Source organism: Paralichthys olivaceus, chromosome 6 (genome assembly GCF_024713975.1).
Source record: "Paralichthys olivaceus isolate ysfri-2021 chromosome 6, ASM2471397v2, whole genome shotgun sequence".
NCBI classification, from domain to species: domain Eukaryota; kingdom Metazoa; phylum Chordata; class Actinopteri; order Pleuronectiformes; family Paralichthyidae; genus Paralichthys; species Paralichthys olivaceus.
Window position 1 is genome coordinate 20,653,161 of NC_091098.1, and position 23,437 is coordinate 20,676,597.

General features: G+C 42.1%; 1 protein-coding gene across 2 annotated transcripts in view; it reads right to left on the reverse strand.

Annotated features, from left to right (window-relative positions):
- LOC109635298 (cadherin-4-like) overlaps positions 1 to 23,437 on the reverse strand; it is a 212,267-nt gene that overhangs the window by 33,265 nt on the left and 155,565 nt on the right. For both annotated transcript variants that reach the window (XM_020096410.2, XM_020096409.2), the window contains 2 exons: positions 20,450 to 20,647; positions 2,916 to 3,071 (listed from right to left, as the gene is read on the reverse strand). In XM_020096410.2, coding sequence (XP_019951969.2) covers positions 2,916 to 3,071; positions 20,450 to 20,647 — 354 coding nt within the window. The remainder of the gene's footprint in view (positions 1 to 2,915; positions 3,072 to 20,449; positions 20,648 to 23,437) is intronic.

The window sequence follows — 23,437 nt, forward strand, 5'->3', positions numbered from 1 at the left end:
ACTAGGATTTTCTCACAAAGTTTTGACATGAAGTTATTACTGGAATCAATACGTGATATATAAACCAGTCCTGGCTGCTTTCTCTCTTATGAAGTCTGGGGGAAAAACACACGAACTGAAAGAGAGCTTGAGAAAATAACAGAGTTATCAGGGAAATGTTGAGTTTGAATGTTTGTGGTCTGTTGTTCTGCAGCCACACGTGAAGGTCAAAACAACAGACCAAAGTGGCATCTGAAAATGAACTGCTCGCTTCAGTTTAAGGCTGTTTTGATTCACTTCACCTTACCTGGGAATGTTTATATCCCTGAACATGACTTATTCAGTGATATTCCTGTCAGGTGGTAGCACTGGGGGATATGTTTAGTTTATACGAAGGAGGAAAGAAAAAAGAACTCAGATACTATCTACATCCTGCTCCTAACAACATAGGCTGATAAATATTTATTCTATTAAAATGTCAGCAATCGATTCTTAGAGCAAAGGCCCCTCCGACTTATGGGTTGTTAAGGATATCAATCTATAGGAAGGCCAAGGGAAGAGAGGCCGGACGGCCCTTCTGGAAACAGATTGTAACATGAGCCTTTTTTCCATCATGTATGGAGAATTCAGGGGAATCGTTCTCTTTCCAACTGTCTGATGGGAAACATACTACCTGGTCACTGCAGCAGCATGAGAGCCAGATAAGTGAAATACCCTCTAGGCTCATTTCAGCAGGAAATAGAATAAAAAGCATTCTCCATCGGCTTCCTCTCCTCAGAGAGGTGAAGATCTCCTCCGCTGCTGCCTGTCCACTCCTCTCCACTGTCTGCTTCCACTCTACGCCTCCACTGAAATTCTGTCTTCAGGTCTCCCTGAGGTTAATTTGACTTTACTTTTTCCACTGCATTGTCTGATCTGTCCTGCACCCAGTATCCGCGCACGCTGCCATTGCATCTCGCCGTGTTTGGAAGCCAAGCCCCTTATCTACACCAACCCTCATCCCTCCATCCTGCATGCACCCACACCCTAATTCAATAACAGCAGGAGTCAGAGATTACCGGCATGTTTAAAGAAGGCAAAATGTAATTCTGGGTCCACATTAAAGTTATTATCTTGAAAGGCAGGGGGAGAAAACAGAGCGCACCATGCAGTGCTCTGCATTTGGCAAAGAGGAAGCATCCTGATAGAGATAACAGCAGGCCAGATGCTCCAAGGTTTTTCTCCTCATAAGAATGCGTCTTATGTTGCTTGGCTAGTTTTGAATTTCAGAGTGCTCATTCTTTTGAGAGAAAAAGAACCAGACCATAACTTTGTTCTGCCCTTGCATGAAATATGAAGTAAACAAATGAAAGAGCACAAAGTCAAAAACTTTTGTGTGTTGTGTTGTAGTTTTCCAGGATAATGTTGCTCAGTAAATACAGTATCTTTCGTCCCTAACAGCATCAGAGTAATTGATCGGAAACACCTTCCCTCATCTGTTTACATCTTTACCTTGTCTCATTTGGTTTCCCCCTTCAATTTGTATTCCACACCATTAACGAACACTTCTGCTCCACAGCAAACACTGAATTTAAGTAAAGCAGCCTTTAGAAAGCCTTTGCCTTTCTTAACAAATCACCTCATTGATTGGAGTTTCTCGCAGGTATTAATCTGCTCGGCTCCCACTAAAAGCTTGGGCCTGCCAGCTCTCTAGGACTGTTACTCAGACTCCACTCCCATAGAAAAACAAGGACGGCGGTACAGAGACAAACCAGACACAGAGAGTGATAAACCCACTGTGGTTACTACACTACACCAAAACCTTCTTTTAATGGCAGCAGATAGAGCAGCTCAGGCAGAAATACAAGAAGTTAGTGCTTGATTAAACTTTAAATACACTGACTGCTTAATATGCCCATTCTTAGAGCAGCATGCACAGCTCACAGGCTGCGGAGAGATGCTTCAAAAGAAGCAGAGCCACGACAGGTGTCGCTATTTATGGTAGGAAATGGCTTCAGACCAGCACAGCCATCAGTAACCTTTTCACATTTCTGTTTCATTTTAGGTTAAACTGTCAATAAAGATGGACCGCTTCAGGATACTTCATGAGGCCCCACCTCCACCATGTTAGTGGATGGGACATAGACAAAAACCGAAAGTCAAAATACACACCAAATCCCTTTTTTCTTAAAGATAGTTTTAGGTAGTTCTCATCACACTGGTGTATTTCCAACTGCTTATTTTTCTAGTAAGTTTGGTTTTGATTAAATATTTGATGATATAAAACCAGGTGAGACATCATGATGGTAATCGAGGACCTTGAAATGCACAAGATGGCGGCGTTCCTACCCTGAATATTTGAGCTGTAATTCTGCAAAGTGTGGGGGAAAAAAAGGTGCATCACTCATCTTTATATTCAATCTACAGATTAAACAATCATTATACAGTGGTTTGTTTCCTCAGCCAAGGTTGATCTCTGATTGACTCTGAACTCAGTGATTGATTATAACATTCTCTGACTTAACACTTCATTCCACCCAGATGCTTTGCATATAACACAAAGTGGATATGTGCAAATTGGAGATTCCATCATTCTTTTCAACATCATTATGCACTAGACTAATGCTTGCTGTGATTCAATGTGTTCATGCTTAATAACGTAGTGCAGTATTCGTATGTAATGTTTATGGAATGAATTTCACTTAATAGCTTCTAAAGCTCATTTGTTTTGTTCATAATTTCTTATATTATGTGTTATGGTTTTTCTCATGTGTAACTACACAGATTCTGAGTCAGACCCATTTCTGTTGCAGTGGTAAAGAAACTGTTTGTGTCAAAGCGTTTAACGGCTTTATAATAATGTTCACGAGTTTCATCTCAAAAGTCGTTGCTGGCGTTGTGTGCATGTACGTGTGTGTCAGGCCGAGAGAAAGAGAGACGGGGCGAGAGACACTCACGTGGTAAGAAGAGCGATGTTCTCGATCAAGAGGTTTGGTGACAAACATCTTCCCGAGCACGGGGTCGATACTGAACACCTCATTGGGCGGTTGATCCGCTCCAACCCCAGTGATGCTGTATCGGATTGAGATGTCCTGGTCCTGGTCAGAGCGAATCTGCATCACATGAAAGAGAAGAACACAAAATGAATCAAGTGATTATCGGTCTCATGATGTGTTTCTAGAAGCGACGCCACTTTCTATCATATTTCCGTCTCTACCGAAAAAAACTAAAGTCATTCACACAGATCCCCACGGCCAACCTACACCTATCAGTGAAATACACACAGTGAGGTGTTCATTATTCAAGAACCAGACTGTGAAATATAAAAACTCCAGAGTTTAATAATCTAAGAAACCTGATATTACATATTATTCACTGGAAAAACACACACACACACACCCACACACGCACACACACACACATCACAGTTTGGCATTTGGAGGTAGCAAATACTCAAGGATTCCATTAGAGCGGCTGCAGGGAGCACTATGCATTCTGTTTGGCAGAATTGAACTGCTTCAAAAGAGAAATTTAAATTCAATATTTCTGGGAGGGATAAATGAAATCGACATTTATTTACTTTGACGGTCAGGTAGTGATTTAGAAGGACTTCCCTTGAGTCATGCTGGGAATACAGACAGGCTCTGAACAAAATGGCAATTAGAGAAAGGTAAGGGAAGATTTGAGGTTATAATTTTTATGTGATTAGGGAAACAACAACAGCCAACATAACAATAAGGAAGAAAAATAGGGCAGAGGAAAATAACAGTGTCAAAACCAGGGTGCACATGAGAGCAGCGTTATTTATTAACCATGGTATATTAGAAGCACAAAGTTTTTTAAAAATAAAATAAAAAAGGCTCAGCTTTCCTTGCTGGTGAACAGCTCCGAGCATTGTGCATCATAGGTCTGAAGTAACTGGGCCTCATCTGGAGGAGTTTTTCTATTTAGTGCCAAAATGATCCAAACCTCCGAGCCTACTCTCTTTCCAATAAGTACGTGACAACCTGAGAACATCAGCTGGTGTATCAAAATGACTCAATCATACACACACACGCGTACGCACACAGTAAGGCCCAACCTTCTTGTTCTATTCGAGGACTGTTTCAGTGGAGATGCTGAGTGCAGAAGAGTAAGACTGTCCAAAGTTGTCTCCATCTTTCACCACTCGTGAAACCAATTTAGCCACACTTTTGACACACCAGGAATTCTGCCTCGCTGAGAAAATTGCCGGAGCAACTAACAAGGACAAGGTAAGGACATACGGTATTAGACAGGTGTCATCCTGACTCTTCCTGCTGGTGGAAGAAAAACATGTCACCATCACCAACACCGCTATTATCACAATCTTCCTTGTCTAGGTTTCGGCAGCCACGTTATCATCAGCTCTCTTTTAAGAAATGCGCAGTCGAGGCCCGTCTCAATAATCAAACCAAAACAATCATTTAAAGACACCTTAGCTGTGATAATGCAAGAGGAGCAGTCATGACAGCTCACTAATTCTATTTGTGCATGTCTGTGTTTATGCGTTTTCTTTGGGGAATAGCGAGCGGAGAGCATCAGCACGCTCTGCACATATCTCAGCGAATTACTGCTGACAGCTATGATAATTAACGAGCTGCAGACATCGACTGCTCTTACTTCAAAGAAAATCCACCCGTTCAACAGCGACAAACTAACAGATATTCAGCAAGCAGCTCTGTTGAACTCCCAATGTACTGCCATTACCCTCCTGTGCAGGCAAAGCAACAAGACCACAGCACGCCAACTCCATCTACCTCTCCTGTCGCATTAGAAAATACAAGCAATTACTACACATCCGCCTGCCAAACTGTCTCCCTCTCTCATTCATCCCCCTGTTCTTCTTGTTTCTCCTTTCCCCTGCCCTCCCTTCTTCTCTCCATCTCCCTCTCTCTCATTGCCACTCCTCCCCTTTCCTCTCTCTCCCCTCCGCCATACTCTCTCAGCACTTTCTCTCTCCCATTCTCTCTTTCTTCCCTTCAGGTCTCTGTGGGGACAGAAGCCATGCATAAAAAATGAAATTACTTCAATCCGTTGGCCCTGGCAGTGGTGTATAAATCCTCACTAGTTAGGAAGTGATAGCTCTTCATAATTCCATTTGGGTTTTCCCCGCCCCTCTGGTTTCCCACCCGTTTCCAAGTTGTCCTGCTTGGGGGGTGGAAGAGATTCAGCTCCATTTTTCCACAGTCTTTCCAGCCAATTAGCTCTCGCTGCCACAATGTTCACGTAGACGTTTTAAATTGCTAAGGGACGACGCCAGGATCCTAATGCTCGACCAAATATTTGTGCGTGGCTGCATGTGAGCACATACGCACATTCGAGCATGGACACTTTCTTCAGCTAGTTTGTTTGTGCCAATTAATAATGAACACAAAACAGAGAATGCATCCACACTGTTTCACCTCCAGTCCTTACACTTGGCTTGTTTGTCTCGGAGACGACAACAGGCGAAGTGATGACAAAGTGCCTCTGCCATGACGCCTGGCTCATGATTAATAATAGTATATAATAAATCACATGCATACATGCTTATGTGTTTAAGGGATCCAATAAAGGCTGTCAAGAAAATGAGCCAGCTAAATGTTAAATGCTCGTCTTCTCCTTTTATCAGAGAGTATCTCGACAGACAGGATGTCATTTCAGCAGCAGGCAGCTCTCAGTGTCATTTTGCCATTTCTCAGCTCCAGAAAGGAAGTCAATGTGCTGGAGAAAAAAAGCCTCACATGACAAGGATGAAAAAAGCTTCTCATGACTGTATCAGGGCTTTTTATTTCCTTTAATGAAAAGAGGGAGGCTCTCTCTCTCTCTTTCTTGTTACACCGCTATCTTGCACCTCGAATGGGATGCACAACACCAACACACATACACGCAAATAAATAGTGAGGGAGTGCCAATAATGATCTAAGATTTTTTATTCTGTCTTTGTCTTTTTCTTTTGTTCAATCTGATTTTTTCTGCATTGTCTTGATAATGTGTGTGTGTGTGTGTGTGTGTGTGTGTGTGTGTGTGTGCGTGCGTGCGTGCGTGCGTGTCTGTGTGAGAGAGAGACTGGACGAGAAGCGCTCAGCCAAGAGAGGCTGTTAGAGAGAGAGAGAGAGAGAGAGAGGAAGTCATGACTGTATCATTAGGCATCAGAAACTCGACACCATTTAAATGACCCATTTGTCAACAGATCACAGCCGTTGCCTTCATTACTGACAACTTGTCGGCTTCTTAAGGAGATCAGATCAGTGAGCTTAGCTCCCGTCTGCCAGGCAAAGCTGAATCAAATGAGAAATTATTGTGCCACTGGGTCTACGGGGACAACAGAAGAGGGAGATGGAGGGGAATGAATAACACAGACGCGCTGTTCTGCTACTAGTTACTGGGGTGCTGAGGAATTTAACAATCACTTAAAATTTGTGTTAACTAACGCTAACAAAGTATCCAGCTACCGCTACTTAGAAATGTGACCACACTGCATGTTGTAGAAACACGACGGCATATTTTAATGATACGAAGAAATACATATTTAAATGTGATCTATACTGCCAGCCTACAGGGTATCATGAGTATGAGATATGTATAAATACATGAGAAGATATATTCATTGTATGGACTCTAATGAAACAGATCAGTTAACATATATGGGGTCAAAACAATATTAGAAACACTTTGACATACAATATATAACAAGTACTCCCTGTACAATACCAACAAAAAACTACTTAATATCCAGAAATATCTGACTGCTTTACAACCAGTCCTGTTTTTACTGAAACACTATTTTCTGGTCCCACAAACCAACCAAAGGAGATGGGAGACTATTTCATTCATGATGGATAAAGAGGTAAAATTGCACCAGTCAGATGATGATCTTAGACATTGAGTGCTAATTACATTTAAAACTTCCTATTAATCCATCCTCCATCCATCACTTATTGTCTGTCTGTCAGCTTTGTGTCATTAAAATCAGACCAGTCAGCAAATCATTTTGATTATTTGTCTCAAATGTCTCTAGTATTTCCTGAAACACTGCCCGGACATTCATTTATCACGGTTTCAATAATAGAGATAAGGACGGGAGTGACGTACTTGACTTTCAGTGGTGGTGCAGTAATAAACTCACTGTTAAACTTATGGAATCGTCACAGTTTGTTTAGGTTTTCGGGCACAAAAACTACTCGGTTAGGTTTGGGATACGATTGTGGTTTAAATGAAAACTCCCCCTTAAAGGGTCCAGAACCTTTGTCATCATACAGTAATAAATATGTAGTTTCTCTCTGTACTGTCGACATATTAATTCACACCAACCTTCTCCTGAGCGCTTCACACTATCTTCCACACTACGACTGTTAGAGGTCACGTAACAATAAAACTTAACAATGGGTTGTAATAAGGAGCTCGCACAGATGACCTGAGTAGTTGCGTTTTACGGTCTCTTGAAATCAATGCATGAGAAATGTACTTAACACATTGTATATCAGTGTTTTCTGTACTTTTATATGCACCACATTTCATGTTTAATGATTAACAACTTGCAACAATATGCAACCAGCAGTGGCAAACGTTTATCATGGCAAACACTGACTTATTCAGCGATCTATTATTAAGGAAGCTGAAAATCAAAGGATGATTATTTTTGCCGTTCAAGTCAGCCGGGGTCACAACAGCTACATTTTCTGAAGAGACGATGTGAGTAACTGCTAAATCCGAAGCCATGAATACAAACACAGCTAACTGCAGATCATCTATAATGAGATCACACCAGCCAACAGGTTGACATTTTGACCCATGAGTCAACATAGCACATGAGTGCATATCCACATGGGTGGTATTTACATTCCTCAATTAAGAAAGTGCAGATAAGATCCATTCATGCAGTCTTGATGTTTGGATTCACATCTTCATCCAAGCTAAACTGAGCCAGGTCAGATTTATATTCATATTCAGTAAAACCAAAACAAAGGCGACATGTACTGGATTTGTTTCTGACATTTGATCTGTGTTGAACACAAGATGTGCATCGCTTTGTTTATAGAGAGCAGATTTAAAACTCATGACCTCCCTTTTGTTTTTTATTAAATTTTGCTCAAACACATGACATAAGACGGAGGATGTATCAGATGTGGCTCCAGCATGGAGACAAACTGGCCATATGTTAGTGTTTGTGCCAGGGAATGGTGCAAACACAAAAACCACAGTAAAGCTCAAAAAATATTGTTGAATAGTGTTTCTTGAAATCACTTTGCATTGAGCTGAATGAAACCTTCAATTTCAAAAACATGGAAAGGAAGGTGCTCTGTCAACTTGAATTGTCATGCAGCTTTGTGCATTATATCTTCCAGACAGCTTGAAATGATTGGCCAGCCTCCATGTCTTTTTTGAAAATAAGGAAAAAAACTAAATCTTAATGAGTAACACACTACAAGAGATGACCCATGTACCCAGCACTTGTATACACTTGTATATGAATACTGTGAAAATTAAAAAAGCAAAATGTAACCACACTAAAAATGAAAAGCACTATCTTGACATAAAGCAAAACCGAAAGAAGCTGCTTCCACTTGGTGTATTTCCAGAAAATGCTCATGACAGAAAAAAAATTCACTATCTGGCTTAAACATGTCGCATACAAACATGAAAAGAAACAAACACAGAGACACGACGACACAAACGAAATTGCGAGTGTGCCAATTAGTTGTGCAGTGCAGCTGCGATGTGTTTCAGAGAATGACACTGGTTCAGGGAGCAGGACAGTAGAAACAGCCTGTCGCTTCCAGACGGCAAAGTCGGAGCAAACGCACCTTAAAGCCAAAAAACAAGGATATAAACTCCAAACGCAGACAGGAACAAACAGAGATAGCGTATGTTCCTGGAGCTGTGCGGTAAAGCCTAACAGGCAGACGAGAACTGCAGGTATCGGCCAACAGGTCACAAACAAACACCAAAGAGAAAAACCCTCTACAAGAGCGAGGTCTTTGGATGCCGTCGTGAATCACACACACAGTCCATCTGTCAAACGTTCTCTGTTGTACACACAGAGATGAAAAGACACCTTGTGCTTTGCTGTGAGTCAGCAAGGTGTTTGCATTAAGAGCTTTCATGGCCTTTTATAAAACAATGAATTTCGCTCAGGCTTTGATGTTGTGCATTGTAACTCTTCAAAAAGCAGGATTGATGTTGACTACCTCAGTCTTACGATAGGTTATGCCTTTCAAAAGCCCTCTTACCTAAACATAAAACATAAATTGTGAAACATTTTGTATTAATTAGCTGGCGAGGATTGCACAGCCTGCTTGAACAGATGTACCTGTGGCTCTGTGACAACAGGCTGCGACTGCGAGTAAATCTGAAAAAGGCTGTTCCATGCAAGAACGAGGAGCATCCAACCCAATGTATGACATCCAAACATTCATGTCCCCTTCAAGATGAATTTTAACAACTTCATCAAATGTCATCATCAGGTAAAAGTGTGCTAGGGTTAAAATGTGTTGTTTCAATACCGATACCAGCATTGAAAATGCCTCGGAAACTGTCAAAAACACAATTCTGTGGCGAGTACGCAAATAAATGTTTGTGATTAGAAATGATTACATTCACCCACTAGATTCAAAACTGCTATTTTCTTTTTCAGGTAATCACTTTGTCTTGCTGCTCCTAAACAGCAGTTGTGCTGTGCAGCCACTGACAAGTACTGTTTTTAGAGCGGCAAAGGGGAAGTGATTTCTAGTAGTGTGGCATTAGCCACAGCAGGTTAAACAGTGGCTAAGAAAAGATCATAATAAGAAAGACTTAGGATTAAAGCATGAAACTAGAAAAGGGTATAAAAAGAAAGACAATGGTGTAAAAAAAAAAACACAAAGGATAAAATTAATTAAAAGTAAGATCATAGAAATAGGTCTTGAGTAGCTTTTTCAAACTTACAACAGAAGTAGCTTGTCTGAAGTGTGGTGGGAGTGTGTGGTCCAAACCATTGGTGCATGGCAACAACAAGCTGCTTCCTAAAGTTTTTGTTGTTAATTTTTGGGATATTTAGACCTGAGGGAACGGTTAAGAACTTACTCCTATAAACAGTCAGAAATGTATGAGGGTGCTGCACCACAACTTGGAGAAATAATTCTTTTTCAAAAGAACAAATATATACAACTTAATATCAAACCTGTTTTGTCAATAATGAAATCTTACAAAAATCTTCACACCCCTATCCTCTTGCACAACATTTTCCAATCTACAGAAGGGACAGAGAGGACGGAAGGGCGTAAAGATAAATCTTCCAGATTCCTCCAGCTTATGTGAGTGTGCGAGAGAATAAAATGGAGAGATGGTGATCTTTATGTGATTCTGTGTTATCTGAATGGAAGCTGGACATTATGCAGGTGAGATTATTAAAACAGATCTTTCTCCACATTAGCAAAAATAACGCAGAGTAATGGAAGTTAAGCAGTGAATGACTTTTCCAATTATTGCAGTGTGAAAGGAGTCTGGTCTTCAATAGTGCAGGCTTATGGCAAATTATAGGTGCTATTCTCCCCAGAGGTAACAATGGAATGACTTGCCCTCCGCACTCCCGTCTTCCAGGCAGGGAGAATAAAAATAAGGCAGCTATTGTAGTGGCAGACAAAGAGCGGACACACCCCCTGTGCTTTGCTTTAGCGGGGTTAAGGTGTTAGGGCTGCCATCTCACTATTACCCCCCCCTCTCTCTCTCTCTCTCTTTTCGTGAGGTGATTGATTAAATTGTGAAATCGGGAATGTGATGGATGCATGAATGACTTCTCCAGTTGCTCCCTACTGGCTTTGACAAGGACAATATCAAGGACCCCCCCCCCCCAATTCCCCTTTTTCCTCCCTCGTTCCTTCATCCCCAGGAAACCCAATCCGGGTAATTAGAGTGAGGAGTGTTGGAGAGTTGCAGGGGAGAGAGAGAGAGAGATGGAGGGTGACAGTGACATGAAATCTGCTGCTATTGCATTTTTCCCAGTCATTTACCCGCCCAGCCAAACTCCATATATATATATACATGAAAAAAAAAAAAAAAAAAAATAAAAAAAAAAAAAAAAAAAAAATATATATATATATATATATATACACGCACAATTCTGCATCATCCACCTTTCATACACCACTGTCCCCCTCCTCTTCCAGCCCCCCTCCCCTTTTCTTCTTCTTCTCACTTTCTACATCTATCAGGCCGAGGTGGAGATGAGAAATGTGGACTAGAGAGAAAATGAATGGAAGAAAAGAGAGAGGAGAGTGAGAGCTCGGAGGGAAAAAAACAGACAGTGGCTGTGAATTGACTGCATCAGCAGAACTCTGTGGCTGAGAATGAGCCTTTTGGCCGGAGAACTGGAAACAGGAAGTGTGGAGAAGTTGCCAGGACTTTGAGTGGACATCCGTCTGGCAGGATGGATCTACAGTATAACAAAAAATAAAAGAGGATCAAGCTTCTCCCCCTTGACTAGACATATGACCTTTGTGGGATCCTGTGCTGTAGAATTAATTTGCCTCAAATTGTCTTTTTTCATCGTCATCAGAGAAAAATCCACTGCACACGTGCACACACGCACACACACACACACTTGCAGTGGACACAGCTGAAGGGTTGTTTGGAGGGGAGAAGCATGCAGTACACTCTTCCCAGCCTACAGGGACAAACACTTTGGAGGTATCACGAGGTAAACAGATGTCTAAGGACCCAGATGTGAGTGCAGAGGCGAAGGAGGAAAGGTGTTGCTGGTAGAGGCGGGAGCAGTGTGCACGTTTGATGTCGACTGGAAGCCTGACAAAATGGGCTGCTCCCTGCCAAGCCTGCCCCTGCCAAGCACAGGCAGCAACTGAAGAGGGGCTGGACCTTGCCATGCTGCTTGGTGTTTTGAAAAGTTGCACACTCACACGTACGTGCACACCAGCACAAAGACACACTCGCTCATGTACATACACACACACACACACACACAATCCCAGTGCAGCCCTCTAAGTGTGTGTCAGAATGTTTCCCAGGATGTTCTGGCTCCCACTAACCAAGCGAGGGATTCAGCTTGGCAAACTCCACCTCAGCAAGAGTCCAGCTGTCATCTTGACAAATGAACCTTGGATGAGTGAGGAGGTGTGTGTGTGTGTGTGTGTGTATGTGTTTGTGCAGCCCAGCCATGCATGTGTCTGTGGATTCAAGCCGGTGTATTTTTTGCTGGAGTGTAAGCATATATGTCATAAGAGTGACATGCAGATGGCTGGTCTACATGTGGTTTCTGCAGTTGATTGATTGATTGGCACAGATCAGGAAATTGATCAAAACCAGCATTGGTCAGTTCCTCATCCTGGAACTCATCAGGAAAAAAATCACTGAAAATCAGGAACTGCTGCAGCCTCCCTGGCCACTTGGCTTTTTTAAATGATACTGACTACACAGCGACCAGGACAAATCACCTTATATAAAGAAGCGTTTTGCACAGCCTCAGATGAACCATAAAATAATCCCCCTGCATGCCGCGGTGCCAGGTGCTGTGCAACGAGCTATGCATCATTCTGGTTTTATTAACAATGTGGGATGTTATAGCTTTTATAGAGCGTTAGGAGGAAATGTTCCTTTCTCCTGAAAATGAAGAGCAAATAAAAATGTGGAAAGCAGCATCAGGGAATATTGGCCAGAAATAGTTTGCTTCATCCACGAGTGAAAAGCAATGAGGAAGCTACAAAACTAAAAGACAAGTTATAAAAACACCGGCAACTTTTTATTTGGTGCTAAAGTATTTACCTTTAGGATAAACGCAGACACAGCGGTGATGCACTGTACGCCTGCTTGTACCAGATCTTTATGTGTTTGTGCTCCTGCATGTCTCTGGGTATGTATGAGCTCAGGGGACGTTTACCACAATACAAAAACACCATCACCCCATGACAGTATCCATTATTCTGGCATGAAAAGATTCTGACTGGGGCCTTTCATCCTAAATGACAAAGTAAATAGGATCGGACTTTTTCAGTAGCAAGCCTCGATTTTGATTTCCCCTCAAATTTTACCTCCAGGAAAGAAAGAATGAACCAAAGACAGGAAAATGGAAAAATACAAGCACATTAGGTGACATTAGAATTTACCTCACATGACTTGCTTTCAAGTTCTTCAATTCAATCTCATGCTCAAGGACTCCCCCCCCCCCCCTCGCAATGACTCTTTTCTCCCATTTCCTCTAAACGCTGTTTCTTTATGTTGAATCAGATTGTGTTTTGTCTTTCAGCCAGGCAAACGCGAAGAGGGAGAAAAGAATTACCTGATGGGTCGACAGCATTTATCCTGCATGTCTTTTTTGTCTCTCTGTCTGTCTGCCAACCTGTCTGTCAGCCCGTCCTCTCCTTTTGACTGACCTTGTCTCATATCGCCAACGATCACTGCCACCCACGGCCCCTCACTTCATCACTGGTCCCCACCTCCCCGAGTCCCCTTCCGAATATCTTTCTTCCAATTTCACTGCACATTATTTTTTCATGTCTTCTGAGGAATAGATTCTTGGCTCTCCTTCATACTGATCCGCAGGGTCGCCGAGGCCAACCTCCCGGGGACCAGACGTAGGCTGTTTGTTAAGCTGTTATTTATCTCCTTCATAAAGTCCTCCTCATCTCCTATTAAGGAGCCCAGAACTGTTGCCCTTGACTCACATATAACTCTTGTGTCTTTTGGTGGGATGATTTACTGTTTAATTTAACACCAACTGAACCCAGGAGGGAGCCTGCCTGGTGCTGCCTGATGTCATATCTGAGAAGAATGTGGTGGGGGGGATTTGTGAACGTGTGTGTGTGTGTGTGTGTGTGTGTGTGTGTGTGCTGTCTGAGCGTGTATGAGTGAGTGGGTGGCTGAGGCAGAGTTTTTTGTTATTTGTTTTGTTGCTGTTAAGCCTAAGTCGTAGCGGCTCTGGGCACAACCTGGCCACGGCTGGATTTTTTTTTCCTTCTCTCTAGCCGACTACGACTGATGAACATGTTTACCGGGACTTCACGCCACTAATTTCAAAATAATGAGATATTAAACTGTGAAAATTACATTTCAGGCTCACTTCCTCGAACACAAAGGGAAACAAAGGCCAAATGCTGTTGACAAATGCATGAATGTAGTAACAATTTGTTTTCCTCATCAATACCGGTAGATTAGGAGACTCCATTTCCTGGGGCTGATAGATGTAATTACATTGATCTCACTAATTTCATTAGAGAGGAAAGGAAATGCAGTTCATAAAGTATTTGTTTTGTGCCGAGACAAAGGTGTGGCCCCTCAGGAGAACAGTGGATCATTGAGGGGGGGAGACAAGAATCAGGACTGTCAAAGAATACATGAAGATATTTCCTTCATATTTCATGAACGCCCTGGATCACCTCCTTGCGTGAGATATTAATGCACCTTAGATGCTCACCTCTTCTCTAAATACCTGAGTCTCACACTATTCAGAAAATGGTCAAATGTTTTATTAATCACCTGACCTGTCAGATTGGACGGCAGCGAGCATGCCTCTCCATCACAAAGACTCCATTAGCAGGAGTAACAATGTAAAGCACTCTCAGCTTCCTCCCACTGGCTATTCAGCTTTATCCCTGTTGTCACAAGAGCAAGCAAAGAGTTATTTTTAGGAAATAAATGAATAGTCATCATATCTGAAGACTTCAACTTTACACCTATGTGTGCTGGGGTTGGTCTACTTGTGCACACGCAGAGCACTTAATAAGTAAAGTGATGTTTTTTAAGGTTAATGTGTTCTTTTATTGAGAAAGTTGGTACAAAATGCTACTGCTGGGATTATTACTGGATCAAGACAACACGACCACAGACTCCAGCTTCGCTGCGGTTTGTTTTCACATTGATTTTAAGATTCTATTGATGACTGTAGAAGCAGATCCAACATCAACGTAGCATCAGTAGAGCACGGCTAAAAAGAAGACCGGCAAATATCAAATATTTGGCCGAGTGATTTGCGGTGTCAGCTGGAATAAAAGTCAAAGCTTGGGTTTGGAAAAAGAAATACCTTGTGTGAATTCCTGAGGAAGTGAAACCAAACAAAAAGCCAAGAGTTTAAAGTGGCCAAGATGTTTTACTGAGTAAAAACAAAGAAGGAATCAAGTGCTGACATGACTGTTTGTGCTTTTCTCCCCAGAGTGGACCAAGGTCTCTCGCTCCTTTTTCCTCCCTCTTCAAACTTTACAGGAGGTCCACCCATTTCTGAAAGGAGCTTATTGTTTCCTTTATTTACTTCCCCTGGCCTACGAAGAGAGAGCATGTGTGTTGGAGATGTACGGCTGCCAAGAAAGAGACTTCAGCAGTTCACAAGAACATCGAAAGAATGCAAGACAAAGCACCGCTCCGAACAGAGTACTTTTGAATACATATACAACAGTGCACATCCTGTACAGTTCGTGTGTTTGATAGACTTAGTGTAGCCACACATTTAAGTGTTTTCACAGCCGGAATTTATTTAGCCCCGAGAATTCTGCAGTCTGACATTCATAAAACGTTCCATATGGGCAGCGATGTGGTTTCCCAGTGACCGAGCTCTGGATTGGTCTGTGATCCTTAAATACTCACATCCCAGCATTTCACCATCCTGTGGCTTCTCTGGTCGACTAGGTTAAAAAGAAATACACACACACACACACACGCACACACACTATGGAGTCCTATTTTTCTAGCTTAGCTTTTTCTCCTCTTTGTTCAGGGATAAAGCAGAAATGCGAACAAACAAAACCCTGAACAATGAGCATTGACAAAGGCAACAACGCAGCACATACGCTTTACAGAACCTTTATTTGTCGCCTGTGTAGGACAAGTAATTTCTCTCTGTGCCAGTGTATGCATATGTATATGTGTATGTTTGTCATCGAGCGTGTGTGAATTTGTCTCAGCGGGGGGGGGATGAAGCGGGCAGACTTGGGCTTTGCAGTGCTGGTGTTGGCCGGGTGGTGGGGTGGCAGATGCCAGAAGGCTTCATTAGACTCGAGGGAGGAGGCGGTGAATGGCATTTCTCTGGGAAGTCTATCAGACCTAAACACAAACACAGACGAGCCTCTAATCCTGGTCTAGCCCTACATTCCCGTCTCTTGCTCCTTTTCTTTCTCTCTGTTGCTCTCTCTTTTTCTCAATCATACCCAACCCTTTGTGCCCCCCCCCCCCCCCCCAAATTCTCCAATTCAATAAGCTCCAGCTCACTTGTACAGTATGTTGCTTTTTTGTTCCTTCTTTTCTTTCTGTTGTTTTTGTTGTTGCCGTGTCTGTCAGTGAAGTGGAGCAGTCATTAATCACCAGTAAACGTACACGGAGGAGAAAGCAGACACCTCAGGGGGGGAGTTCTCTCATTCTGCTCAAAAGATGCTTTTCGCAACATGCTCGATGGAGAAAGATGTGGAAAGTGGAGCACAGGTGCTGCAGCGAGTACAACAAACATGAGCAGATGCACTGCAACGCACACTGAATAAGATGCAAATGCTTAACATGCTGGCTTCAAAGCTGCAACCAGGAAGTAAATACAGACAACAAATAACACATACAAATGGCTCGTCGATAAAAGTGCAGGATATTTAAAAAAAAACCCTCTTTCTCTTCACATCAATCAATACAGGGATTTAGACAAGTACCCATTTATTTAGCTTATTGCTCTCACCGCTGCTTTTTCACTCTATGGTATTCCTGTCAATATAATGCCTCGTGATTACTGAAAAGTGGAGCCGCACTTTATCAGAATATCTGGCTTCTGTGTCTCAAGGACACGCAGCAGGTGGGGAGATAAGAACGAAAGACATATTATCCAATAAAGCAACAGTTTAGCTGAAGTTGCAGGGATTTTCACGTCCCTTAATCCAAGCTCTAAAATGAATGTCTTCTTTGTCAAAATCATATTTCTGTTATAGAAAGCACTTAAGTGTTTTTATTATATTAAGAAAATTACCAGAGAATTGATGGTGAGAATAAAGAGGGAAAAAGAGCCTGTGAGGAATAATTGTCGGAACGATTAACTATTCCCGTGGGAGAAAAGATCAGATTGTATTAACTGTTAATAATTGCTGTTATCCTCCTATGACATTTGAGCCAACAACATGAAAATGTACTCGTTTCGAGTTGAATTTGAATGAACAGGATGAAACCACAGGACAAGTATGGAGGCATTTTATGTTTTTTATGTAGATTTTTTTACGTAGGAAGAAGTGGTCGCCATTTACTTCAATTATATTGGAATTGGCTGCAATGCAGCTTTCCCCCGGATCTCCAAAAGTGTTTTGTGGACTCAAACACTTCACCCAGCCCTCCATGTTCATGCTTGCCAATTTATGGTTTGATATAAATAGTCTGATAACAATGATACCATGACATCCTCTGCATTTGGACTTCCTACACGACAAAACCACATCTCACACTCTCATATTCCCTCACAGACCAGAGTCAGCGAACAGTAAAATGACAAAGGTGGTTAACGGGACAAACATTTATTCACTCTCATATTGTTCCTTGGCTAAATAGTTGTTTCATCAAGGTTTTGCTATTTTTTTCTGCTGACACTTGTTCTAATAGGGGGTTAAGGGAGCTGAGTGGTGGAGGGGGATGGCTACGCTGAGTCTTTATTTACCCGAGCAAAAGAAATCGATGTGTCTCAGCCGTAGGAGAAGTGTGCGGATCAATGCAAGGTTTCAAAAAGCCTCTGTGAATAATCGATGTCCCTTACATGCTATTGATGGCTGTTTGGCTGCAGAAGAAAGAGAACGACACAGAACACCTGTTTATTGTGAAAAATGACTCCTCGCACCCTTTGTTTTAGTCGTTCTGGATCTCTTCTTCCCTTTGTTTTCTCTAGAACAGTCTAGTGATTCTGTTTCCCCTCTATTGCTTTCTTAGCATTTTCATTTTTTGGTACACTTTATACCCTACTCATTGTCAATTATTATAACGGACCATTGCAGTGGTGAAACTGCTACATCCAGGACAGCAAGGCTTAATATTAACCCTTAGAGTTGCATTAGCACACTGCAACTTGATGCAATTATTTCAGAACTGCTATTAATAAATAAAAAAATAAATGAGTCAATATAATTTCGCTTTGAGCTTTGACACCATCTTGGCTTTAGAGCGCGATGGGAGTGCAGTTCTGCCATGACTTCACCGGAGCAGTCAACATCTCCCTCGAGCCATGTCAGGCTACGAGCTCAGGGGCCAGTCAGTGGGGCCTCTGTCCTGACACCTGCCCGATCCTGTGCCGGCCTGATCAAAGCGACAGTGCTGCCGACCTGCGGAGATGCAGGTGAGGGCTGCTGTCACCCCGACTGTCCAACTGATGGCAACTTGGTCAGGGCAGGCAGGAAAGCGGTGGGATGGCGAGTAAGGCCGCTGTCTGCATGTCACTCACTGCTCTGCCGGATGACAGGACGGCCCATTAGGATTGGGACTGACATCACAGGCCATTAGGGGAGCCATCACACAACCGAAGCACATGAAGCACTGAGCGTCACACAGAAACACTGTACGCTCTGTTTTGAAACATGGTTCATATCATAATTAAAATAGCAATTAACGTTTTCAAAATATGTTTTCACCTTTGCTTGGATTTTGTTGTTGTTTTGAGTCAATTTTTAATTGAGGGAATTGAAACAGATGCACATGAGACTCAATTTTCAAACGAAGAGCAACGAGGTTATAAAACTGGACTAAACACATAAACAACAAGTAAAGCAAAATCATCCACATGCCATTCATCCCCCAGGGCTGTCTCCTTGTTAAAATCACTACTTCTCAGTCTGGCCCTGCCTGCCCTCCAGTCATCATTAAAGAGAAAGACGGGAACCTGAGAGCCCGACAGAGGCATCAACACGCATCACTTCTCCTTTTGCTCTGAACTCTCCACTCTCAGCAATCCACAAGCCCCTGACGGACCTATTTACTGCACAAAGTGGATTGTTTTGGTAGCTCACTATACTTCCAAATGTTCCTTTGATTCGTCTTTGCCAGGCTTTGTTCCCTCCGTGGTTCCCTGGTTCTGACCCAACCGCAATAACAGCCGAACCGTCTGGCCGGTTTACGGCTGGGTGTAGCACTTCTGAAGGGCTCAACGGGCTCAAGGAAAGAATACCACACTGTGCCAGGTTGATGGGATGCGTTCCAGCTGCAGACCCACTTCAACTCCAAATACAAAGACCTACAAACTCTCTTCTCTTTCACTTGATGTTTTTGTTTCACAAAAAAAAAAAAAGAGAAAAAAAAAAAAAGTTTCCCTCAAGCAGCTCCTCGGGCATTTCCCTGGGGATTGGATGAAACCCGGCTGAAAAACAAAGAACAGAAACAAAGGAGAAAAAAAACAGAGGAAGAAATAACTGCCTCTTTTGCACAATTTAAGACCCAAAAGAGATAAACTGTGAGAGTTTTGTAAACAGCGAGGAAAAGCTGATGGCTACATATTCCAGATAAAGGAGGGAAGGAAAGTGGGAGCAGGGAAAAGCAGCGGTCTCCAGGAATGATGGTTTTTGATGAATTACAGCGTGCACCACAAGCTTAGAGTCTAGAGGTTCTCTACGAGAGAGACAAACTGCACTTTCTGTTATGACTGAACCTCTGAATTTTAAGCACTGTGCAGCTCATGCTTTTCACATTGCAACACATTTACAAACCTTTATTTACAGTTTTTTTTTCTCAGCCACGAACCTTCACCATGTCGTATTTATATTTTTGCACAAATCAAAACTAGCAGTTTTGAAGAAGTGAAATTTGCTGAGATAAAAGTCAGTCGTTGTCGCCACATTACAATCTTGAAAGCTAAATGAGAGCCGGTTTGTGGAACAATGTTTATAGACGCCAGCAGCTGAGGTGTCGCTACTTGTAAATTCCCTGTTCTGTGTAGACATGGATGCACACAGGGACACACGTGCAGGGAGAGGATGCAGTCGGGTCCTTTGTCATGTTGTTACCTGTGATTTATTTCAGTTTTAATGTCCTTACGGGGGCACAGAGGAATGAACCACTGTCCTGCTCTTTTGAGCCAGAGAACAGCAGCTTTTCATACTTTCTCTCTATATCTCACTGGAGGCCCAGAGTTATGGCTTCAGTAAAGATCCTGTGACAAATTGTATTGTTATGGAGCAGCTATAAAAATGGAATTGAACTTCGTGCAACCTTTCTGAAACGGCCTGATAAAGGAAAGAAAAGATGCACAAAAGAGCAGAAATAATCATTTGTTTCACCGTGAACCCGACGGACCTCACACTGTGGGAGAATTCCGCTGGAGCCCGGGTCTATGAATGACGGGGGAACTTCTCAGGGACAATCAGGGGCTGTTTGAATACCTTAAGAGTTTTGTGGCTATAATTACATCAGGGGGATGTGGAGAACAAACCAGTTATGCTAATGCACTTTTGTTCAATATCAAAGTCCATCACACGTCCCCAATCAGCATTAGCCGTGAAGTGCCCTCAAGACATCCCAGCTGTAAATTCAGAACAAATCAGCGATGCGGCCCATCAAATCTGTCACTTACGCTGACGAGCATCTGAGGGAACGGTCCTCGAGAATTTTCTGCCACGTTGATTGGTGGGATCACCCAGTCCCTCTTCTGCCGCCGCAGACCCTTGGAGCTGTTCAGACCAGTCCCTGAGAACATGATGACAGGAGGTGGGGCCTGGAACTCGTCTTTCTTCTCTTTTCTCTCAGCGACTTTTCCGTCTTGCTTTGTGACCTTTAAAACAACAAAAGGCTTTACTTAGCAGGCAGGATGTGCTGTTTATGAAAACAGTAACTGATGTCTTTTTCAGTCTCGATGCAGAAATTCAATGAACAGCAAGAAAAACAAAACATTCAAGGCTTGTGAATCAGGTAAAAATCACAAACACATCTCAAGCATTTGTGATGTGGGAATTCATTGAGATTTTTAGCACTAGGTCTTTGTGTTCAGGTTCATTCGCATGCTGAGTGATTAGTGCTGTAGAGAAGTCAGATCTGTATCTCTAATGCAGCAGAACTCAAACTCTGGCTGCTGACTACATTGGATCATATTAAAAACCGGCACCATGAAGTCTCCACGTTCTCTCATCTCATCACGCAGCCACATAGGATACATACTTAAATAAAGAAACTGTGAGTTTGTTCATTGCTGGTGAACAGGTGTATAATTCAGGGAACCATCTTCAGGTAGATATATTTGGTCTGACAATAACTGGAGTGAGGAGTGTATAGAAGGCACCTGGCTGACCTCCAACTGCATCATGAAAGGCATCTGTACAGATTCTCCTGTTAATAGTGCATCTGCATTAGACATGTATGTCTCTGTAGCCTATAGTATTTCTGTTGTCTCTACAGCTGAAGGGAATGCATGGTGTTACTATGGAAACAAAAGTGCACAGTGTACACCCTGTATTTGAAAGATCTAATAGAACCAACTCCCAGACACATTCACTCATTCTGCTCGAAGATGAGAAACTCTACATTCAACCTAATTATCATTTTCAGAGCAAACTGTGACTGGAACATTAATTAAGAACAGTTTTATATTCCCGAAAAACATCCTCTCTAATATTAGTCACACACCAGAAAAGAAAAACAAAAACAAAAGATTGGAAATTTGTGTTTGTAGTAAATAGACTATTCTGTATGATAATGATGCTTTGGAGTCAAATGGGAGCTTCTCAAATGCTGAAGGCAACAAATGGAGAAAGGTTATTTAATGATACTTTCATATTTGTGTTCTATTAGCTGGAACTACATGGCAATAAGAAAATGAATTAAAGTAACTCAGTTTTACTGGTGTACTTTCTAAGTTCTGAAAACAAGAACTTAATATGGTACAAATGTACACACACTTGTATCAGAATACAAGACGCCCCAACCCGCTGCCTTCAGTTCTCAATACTTTGAAAAACAAGTATTTCAGTTCACACTTGAACAGATGTAAATCAATAAGTATTATTCTTTGTAAAGTTAGAGCAAGTCTCACACATTACACCTGCGTTATTGTTTTCTAAATTAATGTGTCACATGACTTTTTTGGTCCTATCGTGATTGAGTGATTTTGCCTGTAGCAAATCTTAGGCTAGTTTAATTAGCTGAATGATGAATACTAATACCACAGACCCCTCCGGCACATTCAAGTCAGCAGCGTTGGAACATTTTGGTTTCAATTCAAGGTCTGAACCTTCTCTGTTGTTGAATGTGATATCGGAAATAAGCTACAAACTCACTGAAAAGCTCAGTTATTTGCACCCACTCTGCAGCTCTGACTGGGTAAAACATCTCAAACAAAGCAGCATGGAAGTGGAAAAATGCTGCACAGCTGAAATGGGAAGCCTCGGTTCCTCAAGGCATCACATCTACTGCTTGTATTGTGCCAAATAAACAACAAACACTATGTGTTGTATCAAATGATGCTCTTATCGATTTAATTTGTGTCATCGTGCATCAGACCTGAGCAGCACAGAACTGTCACGTGTGAGTGCACAGGCAAAATCTGAATTATCTCTATGTGTGCATGTGCACATATATAAATATATATATATATATATATATATATATTTAGGAAAGAGATCATAAACTTCAGACTTTGTCATTTACACCGACTATAAAAATCCTATTAAAAGAGATCAAGTCTCAGGCTGGATTTACAGCCCCTCTCAATAGACAGTGACAGCTGAATCATAGACACATACTTCAATCATACAGTATTCTCCCGTCATACACTTCCCTCATACACTCCCTGCAGCCAGAGAGAAATTACCACCACAAACCTGTCTTTTTGAAAGATGCTCAAATAAGGAGCCCATTTTCAACCTCCTCATGAACATTAACTCACCCGTGAGTCACAGGAGCTACAGCAAATCCTGAAAATATCAAGCACATCACCGACTTAACATAACGTCCTTCTGTGGAGATGCTGCAAAATACATCAACAGAAACTACAGGGAATCTGAGTCATTATAGATGCTTCCAGGGTGGGTAGAAACAAACAAAAGTCATTGAAAATACAGCAAGAGAGCTTTAATTGTGTAGCCTAGGGCAACCGAGTATAGATAATCAGATGTTGCTTCTAACGCTCGAGTATATTAGACATATTTACACCTCTACGTCAAGGTTAGGAAGGGTCCACCATTTCACCAGGCTCATTTCTTAACTACCATGCTTTGTGTCCCAGGGGCAGCAATAGATGTGCAGTATATTGATATATAAAGGTTATATTAAATTGACATTCCAGAGAGTTTTTCTACAGAAAGTTTACCAACATATCTCAAGGTTACGAGCCTGAAAAAACATGTCAAGAATTCAGTCACGAACATCTTTGCTGAAGCAATGCATCAGTTGCACTCTCGTTCTCAATCACATTTCCCTGAGCTATCCCTTGCTCCTGTGCTCGATCCTGCCCTTCTCTTCCACTGTTATTGTTTTTCCTCCATCTCTCCTCCCAGTCAGTGCTGACAACTCGTCTCAATAACAGCGATTCCTCATGCACCAGGGCTGTGCTCAAGTGATGGTGCACCAG